A 10,252-nucleotide genomic window follows, 5' to 3' on the forward strand; every position below is an offset into this window, starting at 1 on the left:
GCGGGCGCCTGTAGTCCCAGCTACTCGGAGAGGCTGAGGCAGAAGAGTCGCTTGAATCTGGGAGGAGGCGGAGGTTGCAGTGAGCCGAGACCGCGCCACTGCACTGGACGACATTGAGACTCCATCTCAAAAAAACAAAACAAAAAAACTCTCCAGTCTCGTCCGTTCCTCAAACCCTTAAATCTGAGCTGGGGACGGGGAGGGAGAAGGACGAGGAGGTGGCATCCAGGGCTTCTCAAGGCAGCAGGAGAAGGTGGAGGAGGAGTGAGGGGACCGGCGATAGAGACTGGCCAGGAAAGCTCAGCTCCCTGGGGAAGGGCTTGCCAGGGTACTGATTGAAACTCAGGACCGTTTTTATGGCCAGAGCCCACTTGTGTACGGCAAAGAGGAAAGCACTTCATGTTTAACGTAGTGGAATGGGAGTAACGTAGAGGAATGAATCCCAGGTCTGGCGTTTATCTCCTAGGAAGAGTGTGGGAGAGCTGTTTTCCAAGGGAGACTCTCTGGAAGCTGCTTTGCGCAGCAAGCAGTTTTTACGCAGGTTATATACAGCATTTCAGACCAATTTCAAAACCTCTGCGTTTTAAAAATTGCCTTTATTTATATTTTACAGAAAGTTGAGAAAGCGTTATTTATATGGGGGGTAGGGGTGCTGGAGGTTATGGGACTAGTAACCATCCTCTTAGCTCGCACCCTTTGGCACCACTACAGCTTGCAAACTCTGGGACTTTCTCTCCTAGCTTCCATTTGTTTAGCTGTGTAATGGAAGCAGCAGCCTGGGTGTGGCGGCTCACGCCCCTAACCTGAGCACTCTGGGAGGCGGAGGATCGCTTGAGTCACGAGTTCGAGACCAGCCTGAGCAACATAGGGAGCCCCTCCCCCCCCTCCCAGCTCTGCCACATCTCTACAAAAAATTTTAAAAAATTAGCCGAGTGTGGTGGAGGAAGCCTGTAGTCTCAGCTACGCGGGAGCTGAGGCAGGAGAATCGCTTGAGCCCGGGAGGTCGAGGCTGCAGTGAGCCGAGATCGCGTCACTGCAATCCTGGGCAACAGAGCGAGACAGTCCCCCCCCCCCAAAAAAAAAGATGGGGAAGTTGTATCTAATTCAGGAACGCAGTCCCTCGGGACCTGCTAGTTTAAACCCCGGAGGATCCTCCCCGGCGGGCTGGCACGGGAGGTGGAGAAAGAGGCTTGGGCGGCCCCGCTATAGCCGCGTGTAGGAGGACACACGGGCTTGCTTCAAAGCTTTGGGATAACAGCGCCTCCGGGGATCATGAATGCGGAGCCTCTGTTTTCAGTAGACTTCAGATGTGTCTCCACTTTTTTCCGCTGTAACCGCAAGGCAAAGAAACATTTCTCTTCCCGTACTGCGGAGGCTGAGGAGTACGCTGAGTGTTCTTTTCTCCTCTAACTCAGAACTGCGAGACAGGGGCTGAGTTCCTGCAGAGAACAGCTCCAGAAAAGCAAGGAGAGCGCAGGAGGGTATCTGGGAGGCCAGGAGGGGTTCGCTGGGGCCTCAACCGCGCCCGCATCGGTACCACCTGCGAAGGGGCGGGACCTCGTGGTGCTGGACCAATCAGCACCCACCTGCGCTCACCTGGCCTCCTCCCGCTCGCTCCCCCGGGCTGCGGTGCTCAAAGGGGCGAGAGCGGAGCAGAGCACCGGCCCGCCGTCGCGGCAGCTGCCTCACCCCTCTCTCTGCAGCCATGGGGCTCCCTCGTGGACCTCTCGCGTGTCTCCTCCTCGTCCAGGTACTCCACAGCCTCGCCCTGGCCCCGACCGGGACCGCTCCCTGGGGGGCGGGCGGGGTCCGCCTGGGGAAGTGGCGTCGGAGAGAGCCCGGGGCTGCGCTCCCTGGGGCCAAGGGAGTCCCAGAGGGCCTGTGAGACTCTGCAGGGTGGGGAGTGCAGGGCCGGGCACTCCTGTGACCCAGCCTCCGTCTTCCCTCTCTGCCCTCGGGCGCAGGTTTGCTGGCTGCAATGCGCGGCCTCCGAGCCGTGCCGGGCGATCTTCGGGGAGGCTGAAGTGACCTTGGAGGCGGGAGGGGCGGAGCAGGAGCCCAGCCAGGCCCTGGGGAAAGGTAAGACCCTCCGGGTGGAACCGCGGGGTAGGGGCCGCAACGTGAACGCTCTGGTGTGGCCCGCGCGAGGGGTGTTCGGGCTGGGGCAAGAGACTCCTGGCGCCACCTCAGGTCCCGGGGAGGCGCAGAACGCGCCCCGGGGGCTAGGGTTGGGGGTGGTAGCTGACGAAGAAAGCTGGGCAGCAGAGCGCCTGTGACATCCAGCCCCCGTCCGGTAGCCACTGCCTACCTTTACCCCCTCCTCCGAGGTGCCGGATGGCTGAGCCCCTCACCCAGTCTCGACGTGGGAAGTTCTCCCCCGCTGGCCCCAGCAGAGGAATGCGCCGGCCACATTCTTCCCCCAACCCCCGCGCAGGTGTGGGGATGAGCCGTGCCCCGGGCAGCCCCCTTCGCCCCTCTCGGGCCCCCTTTGTGAACCGTGCTTTGTGTCTCCGTCAGACAGACCGGGTCTGTTTCTTTTCTCCGCGCTCCCCTACCCCGCCTCCCTTCTTCCTCGGCAGCTGGAATGCACTCTTAACCCTGCCCTTCCCGGAGGGCCTGCGCCCCTGCAGCCTGCCTGGAAACTGGGCCCTGGCACACCTGGGCTGGGGCTATCACGTAGGGAACCACCCCGCCCCCAGCGTCTCGGGCCTGGGATGCTAGGTCACTGGGGGAAGTCTGAGGGGGAGAGTGTCCCAAGCTGGCAGGCCTAGGGCTATGGGGGCGATGGACGGGAGATCAAAGCACATTTTTGATCCTTCAGTTACTCCTACACCCCACCCCAAGTTCAAAAACCTGAGGGGGTGGGGGGTGCAACTTAAGTGAGGAGAACCAGTGTCTTATGAGACCCAGGCTGTTGCTGGCTAGTGGAGGGCTTTCTCCCTCTCAGTTAGGAGGACAATGGGTGGGGGCTCCAGCAAGGGATGAAACCTAAGTTCTTTTTTTTTTTTTTTTGAGGCAGAGTCTCGCTCTGTCGCCCAGGCTGGAGTGTAGTGGCCGATCTTGGCTCATTGCAAGCTCCGCCTCCCGGGTTCACGCCATTCTCCTGCCTCAGCCTCCTAGTAGCTGGGACTACAGGCGCCCCGCCACCACGCCCGGCTAATTTTTTGTATTTTTAATAGAGACGGGGTTACACCATGTTAGCCAGGATGGTCTCGATCTCCTGACCTCGTTATCCTCCCGCCTCGGCCTCCCAAAGTGCTGAGATTACAGGCCTGAGCCACCGCGCCAGCGAAACCTTAGTTCTTAAACGGGTAAAACCCTGGATCCTTGGGTGGGGTTTCAGAGGATCCTTACACTGAAATTTTTGGGAATTTGAGTATTCATTTTTGGGGGGAAGGAACTGTGGCTTACCTGGCTTTCAAAACATTGAGAATCCTTGCTACCCAGCATTCTTCTAAAATCTCCATCAACTTACTCCTCATCCCAGGCACAAATTCCCACTGCTTGCATGTGGGGCTGTCAATGCCGAGGGGACAGAGTGGCTCTTTTATTTCTCCAAAAGAGGATTGAGGACCTTGAGTCTGTGGAAGCCCTTTTTAAAAAAATTCTTTCTCCAAGTAACTGTAGATTGACAAAACAATTAACACCCGGGCTAGGCTAGGCTCTTTAAACCCTTGGCTGTAGGGAGCTGAGGAGAGGCATTAAGAAGCCATGCCTCATAAACTTTAAATTCTTGCGCAGGGGTTTATTACTGGCTGGCTAACAAACTGCAACTCAGCCAACCTGTAAAAATGTGAACTCGGGCAGGGCCCCAAATCCAATTCCGGCTCCCTGAGGAAGCCTTATTGCTAACCAGACTTCTGCCAAATCTACACCCCACCCCCATTGTCAAGTTCTCTGACTACAGCCTCCCAGAGCAGGCTATAGCTTTGAGTCAAGTTGTCTGTACCTTCTTTCCTACTGAAGCAAAAAATATCAGATTAGCTGTCACTTCACTAGGCTTGAGGTTTTGGGGGGGAAGCAGTGATCAGGTTTTGGATTTCATGGTTGAGTTGGCGTGTGCTTCCCGATGACGTCAGGCATTTTAAACCTTTAGAGGAAATTCAGCTTTCTCGGATGTCTGCTTTTCCACTGTGAAAATGGTGGGTTTGTGCCAGGAGCACACCTGGGTTATACAACAAAGGACGGGTTAATGGGCTTGGCGTACCTTGAAACTCCCTGCCACATGGCTGGGTCTTAGAGTAGGCTTCCGGTGGCATGGGCTGCTGCTTTCTTTTTTAAGTAAAAGCGCATTTCTTGGTCCAGTTAGTCCCAATAAATTGGGACTTCCCAACAAAACATCTTGCTATTTCTACCCTTGGTCTTCAGCTGGCACTTTTCTACCACCCCACCCGCACCCTAGTTCCTCATCCTCAAAACATACAGCCCCAGCCTGGATCCAGCCACGTTGAAAGGGTTATCCTGCAGGAACATATACACTCTCAAGTTTAGCCAAGCAGACACGTTTCCATATTGCTAAGGAACAATCACCCCTGTTGTTCGCCCCTGGGTTATGAATATCAAGGGTGTCTATGAAGTTCAGCTCAAAGAACTTATCTGATGTAATTAATGCCTTGTTTGTATGTGCATCTTCCCCTTCAAAGCCCTTTTGCAACTCTGAGCTTGGTTTATCCTCCTAACATTCCCTTGAAGCAGGTGAGGTAAATATTAAACAAGCTGAGCTTTTAATCTCAGAATTTTGAACTTCAGAAATCCCATAGTCTAGCCTTGCCTGAGGTTTCGAAGGTGGAGAAACAGAGGCACAGCTTAATGGATTGGATTCACTAAGCCAAACAGCTCATGAACTTCTTTGAGGGTGACAGACACAACCTTTACCTCTTGGTATATGTCCAGGACCTGGTACCTTACAGGATGCCCAGTCCTGTATGAATTATTAATTATGAATGAATTTGACAACCTTGTGAAGGGCGGCCCGTTTTATAGATGAAGCCTACATGACTGTGGCTTCACCGAGTCATCACTGCAGTGATCAGGTGGGATTTGAATGGAAATTTCGGACCCCAAAGTTCCCTGGTTTTTTTTTTTTTGAGATAGGGTATTGCTCTGTCACCCATCCCAGGCTACAATGCAGTGACCCAATCACGGTTCACTGCAGCCTCTACCTCCTGGGCTCTAGTGATCCTCCTACCACAGCCTCCCAAGTAACTGAGACCACAGACATGTGCTACCATGCCTGGCTAATTTTTAATGTTTTCTAGAGATGGGGTCTCACTCACTATGTTGCCCAGACTAGTCACAAACTCCTGGGCTCAAGCAATCTTCCCACCTCAGCCTCTCAAGCACTAAGATGACAGGTAGGATCCACCATGCCCAGCTCCCTGGCATTTTTTGACTACCAGAAAGCAGGGCCTGAGTGGAGAGGGTAGAATGTTGGATCCCTGAATCCCATAGCTCTAAATAACAAGCTCTCCTGGCCCCCTGCCCCAAGAGTGCTTAGTCTTTTTTATTTTTTTTTATTTTAGGGTTTTCCAGAAACATTCATGTAGAGGAAATTGGTTTGGCTTTAGTCTCTTAAGGGCCCAAGTGAGGGGTCTTGACTAGCTTAAGAGGAAAGGTTAATCTGGAGGGAAGGAGAGCTGGCACATTCCCCCATCCCAGTGCCACAGTCTGGGGGTCACCTTTCTTCAAGTGTGGTCTCGAAGCTGACAGTGGAGAGGTGGGAGGAGGGAACTTTCATGGTGTCAGTGCAGTGATTAAAAGTGAGTGACCTGCAGTGGTCTACTCATCCTTAAGGGCGAACAACTGAGAGAGGCAGCTTAATGGCAGTCAAACAGATGCAGTCCTTCATTATGGCCTTCAGCAGGTTCAGCTGACCCATAGTCAGCCTTTGGGTCAGATTAAAAACTAACCATCATCAGCTTTGGGAGGAAACTTCCAGGTTCAATAATGCATCTGACTGAGCACAAGTTAACATCAAGATGATTTTGTCTATTTCAGCTCTGGGTGTGAAAACGGCCTTTTATTGTGGAAGTCCCTACTCTGGGGTATGCCCTTTATTTACATTTCATTCTTCCTGTAAGCATATATTTCGCATCTGCATAGATCAGGCACTGTTCTACAACTTCAACTAAAGCAATGGACAAAATGAAGTCCCTGTCCTTGGGGAGCTTAACAGTCTAGTAATTTTTTTCTTTTTCTTAAAAACAGAGGTTTTATTGCATTTGGTCCACAGTCGGTATTTCACATCTCACGGTGCAGGGCCCCTGGGTGGGGTGTGTGGCCATGGGAGATGAAACAGTATAGCTGGTCAGGCCCAGAAGGGGAGACGGAGGGCTGGGGGCTTCTTAAAACCTACTGAGGGGCCAGGCATGTTGGCTCACGCCTGTAGTTCCAGCACTTTGTGAGCCTGAGGCAGGCAGATCACATGAGGCCAGGAGTTCAAGACCAGCCTGGCCAACATGGTGAAATCCCGTATCTACTAAAAATATAAAAATTAGCTTGGTGTGGTGGTGTGTGCCTGTAATCCCAGTTACTTGGGAGGCTGAGGCAGGAGAATTGCTTGAGCCCAGTAGGTGGAGGTTGCAGCAAGCCAAGATTGCACCACTGCACTCCAGCCTGGGCAACAGAGGGAGACTCCGCCTCAAAGAAAAAAAAAACCTACTGAGGACCACAGTAGGGGGTGGTCAGCATGGAGAGGGGGTCAGGCTTAGCCCCAATGACTCAGAATTCTACTTCCTTGTGCGGGTCTCAGTTTCCCCACTGGGCCCCTAGGCAGGCTTGAGGGTCCTAGAGAAAGCCAGCCACTCAGGAGCCTGAGATATTTTAGCATCCTGGCCAGGCCCCCTCTCCCAGGGGACTCATTTCCACTGTCCCTGCCCCATTCCTTGGGGAAAAAAACATATTTCTTTTTCTTTTTTTTGAGACAAGAGTTTTGCTCTTGTTGCCCAGGCTGGAGTGCAATGGTGTGGTCTCGGCTCATTGCATCCTCTACCTTCTGGGTTCAAGCGATTCCTCTGCCTCAGCCTCCCAAGTAGTTGGTACAGGCATGTGCCACCACGCCTGGCTAATTTTGTGTTTTTAGTAGAGACAAGGTTTCTCCATGTTGGTCAGGCTGGTCTCGAACTTCCAACCTCAGGTGATCTGCCCACCTTAGCCTCCCAAAGTGCTGGGATTACAGATATGAGCCACCATGCCCGGCCATATTTTTCTTTTGTTAATGCTTCCTGAAACTTTTGTGGGTGCAGAAACCACAAACTGATCGGCCAGCAAACGGGGGAAGAGGCAAGGCAACTGGAAACCTTCGGGGAGCGATTGCCTCCATGCGCAGGTCTCTTCTCCGCAGCACAGCAGCCCATAGCCTGGACATGCCAGCAGGGACCCTCACTCTACACGCATCGGGATGTGGCCTTAACCCCTTCCCGCACAACCCAGTGGCCCAGTTCTGCAAAGGAACCAAGGCAAGGGGGCAAAACCCTGCTGCCAGATCCCATGCCGCCACTCACAGACCCTCGGTTGATTGGCAACACTGAACAGGTTAAAAAAAAAAAAAAAAAAGAAAACACAGAAAAACCCCAAAACCCAGACAGGGAGACGATGTGGGGAGAAAGCGTGCTGGGAGCCTTAGTAGCTGGCCTCCTCCTGGTAGTAAGGGGGGTATTCAGGGGCCTCCCCTGGGCCTGGGCACTCATTGGTGCCCGAGGGAGCCCTGTCGGCCACTGAGCCTTGTGGGCAGTACTTGGAATTGTATATCTGCCGGCCCAAGCCAAAGACCTGGCCTCTCTGGTTGGCACTCTGCGTGTAGCCCATCTGCAGGGACATGGAGGAGTTGTCACACTTGTTGGTGCCCAGCTTGGTGTCATAGATCTGCTGCTGCGTCCAGGGAGCCGTCATGCCCACCTGGCTGGCGCACTTGTTTGTACCCATCTGGAGGCTGATGGTCAAGTGGTCCATGGGGGCAGGATGTGGTTCTTGGGGCTGTAGAGATGCCTTCCTGTGCTGTACATGGTCATGCCCAACTGGCTAGCACATTTGTTGGTGCCCATCTGCAGCCCAATGACTCACTGGCCGGCCTTCGTGGTGTTGTAGTTGAAGTTTCGCTCCTGCTGCTTTGAGTACCCAATGCCGATGTCCACCCTGCTCTGGAGCCCCTTAGTTTTGGCCTTCCCCACCAGGGCAAGAAGAGACAACACCTGCGTCATGTTCCCATTCTCAAACAGGTTATTGGCCTCAAACAGGTTCATGGGGTTCATGCCATAGCTGACTATGGCCTTGATGAAGCTGGAGAGGTTTCCTCGCTGATGCCAGTTCTGCATGGAGCGGTTGATCATGGGGACTGAGCCTGGCTGCAGCTTGTTCATGAGTGTGTGTAAGATAATTCTGTCCTTCAGGCCCTTCTGGAAGTCGGGGCTGATGGAGAGGCTGGTGAGCCCCTCGATCCAGCTGCGGAGCGCTGCCTCCTTCTGGGGGTCGTATTTGGACAGGAGCTGGTTCTTGCCCTCGGCCGAGAGCCAGTATGAGGGGCCCTTGTTGAACTGCATGGAGAACACAGCTGGCGGGTGCGGTGGCAGGACTGGACCGACTGGAGGTGACCAATGGGCCCTAATTTAGTAACTTTCTGTGCTTGTGGGCTGTCCTGCAAAGGAGTTGTTGATAATTTCCACTTAGCTGTAAAATGAGGTTGAGGAACTTAGTGAGAGGTCACTGGTGCAGTAAACAGACAGCCAGGATTTAAACCCTGGTGTTTTGCCTCCACAGCCCAGGGGGATATCCATAAATCTGGCTCTGAGGAATGAATGGGAACTGGAGCTTCAAGCCTAGCAGGCTGCCTTCCTGGCTTAGCAGCAGAGTAGGGTTACCTTGTTGAAGACTGTGTCCTGCATCACCAGTAGCTTGTGCCTGGGGAGCAGGTCTCAAACCTCTAGTCTCCCTTCCCACCTCCTCATGTGCCACTGTGTTCCTAGGTTACCCAGCGCAGGGTGCTCTCACCTCCCTACTGCACAAAGAAGTTATTGTTCATGACAAGCAAAGAGTTTCTAGGGCCAGAAACTATAGCTCTGCAAAGCATTTGGAGGATGATGGAAGATGAGGGAGGGAAGGGCCTCCCCAGCTCCAGTCAGTTGAGGCTTTGGTCCTGAGGCTGAATGGTCTCCATTCAGAGACTAGATGTTATTGAAGAATAACAAATGTAGATAAAAGTGCCCAAATGATGAGTGTGCAGCCCGATGAATGTCGCAAACTTAAAACCCCTGTGTTTCTGGCACACAGATAAGAAACAGCATTACCAGGGCCTTAGATGCCCCTTTCCTCCTAATTTCAACCCTTCTCTCAAGATAACCACTCTTCTGACTTCTAAGTACCACAGGTGAATTTGCCTGCATTTGAACTTTCTGTAGGAGGATCATAGAGTTATCCCCTTAGCTCTGACTGCTTTCATGGCACCCTTGAGAGATTCTTGCATAATTCTGGATGTAGTTCTAGTCGATTCTCATTGTATAGTATTTCATTATGTGACTATCCACAGTTCTGCTGTTGATGGGCATTTCAGTAGTTCCATTTTGTGCAAGTCTTTTGGTGACCTGTGCACCCCTAATTGTTAGTTATACACCTGGGGCACAATTGCCGGGTTAACTGACTGAGGATTCCAGTACCGTGATCCTGGACTGAGATATCGGCTCCTCTCTGTTCTGAAGTAGTGAGGTGTCTCCTGCATTCTCCCACCCCAACAGTCTCCCTGCCAGACCCACCCCTTCTGGAGTCTTGATTTTCATCTGGCCCTATGCTAAGAGACAGCAAGTCTTTATTATGTACTTGGCCTCATCCTTTGTCTTGGGGGAGAAAAGCTTCCCTTTCTTTGTCCTTATCCTGATGCTCGCTTCTTTCCTCAAAAGCAGAAAGGGAATCTGGAAAGGGCCCTGAATTTCATAAGTGAGAACTTCTTCCTGGGTGGAGATTTATTTGTTTTTAATTTTTTTTTTCTTTTTTGAGATGAGTCTCACTCTGTTGCCCAGGCTGGAGTGCAGTGGCATGATCTCGGCTCATTGCAAACTCCGCCTCCCGGATTCAAGTGATTCTTCTGCCTCAGCCTCCTAATAGCTGGGACTACGCATGTGCCACCACGCCCAGCTAATTTTTTGTATTTTTAGTAGAGATGGTGTTTCACCGTGTTAGCCAGGATGGTCTTGATCTCCTGACCTCGTGACCCACCCTCCTTGGCCTCCCAAAGTGCTGGGATTACAGGTGTGAGCCACGACGC

General features: G+C 52.8%; 1 protein-coding gene and 1 pseudogene across 1 annotated transcript in view; one reads left to right on the forward strand and one right to left on the reverse strand.

The window, feature by feature from the left end:
- Positions 1-583: 583 nt before the first annotated feature.
- Positions 584-10,252, forward strand: part of CDH3 (cadherin 3, type 1, P-cadherin (placental)) — an 82,997-nt gene continuing 73,328 nt past the window's right edge. Inside the window, exons 1-2 of the mRNA XM_011998007.1 lie at positions 584-1,750; positions 1,965-2,079. Coding sequence (XP_011853397.1) covers positions 1,706-1,750; positions 1,965-2,079 — 160 coding nt within the window. The 5' untranslated portion in view covers positions 584-1,705. The remainder of the gene's footprint in view (positions 1,751-1,964; positions 2,080-10,252) is intronic.
- LOC105552365 lies at positions 7,207-8,537 on the reverse strand (annotated as a pseudogene).

This window comes from Mandrillus leucophaeus, unplaced genomic scaffold, assembly GCF_000951045.1.
Source record: "Mandrillus leucophaeus isolate KB7577 unplaced genomic scaffold, Mleu.le_1.0 Scaffold551, whole genome shotgun sequence".
In the NCBI taxonomy this organism is placed as follows: Eukaryota; Metazoa; Chordata; class Mammalia; order Primates; family Cercopithecidae; genus Mandrillus; species Mandrillus leucophaeus.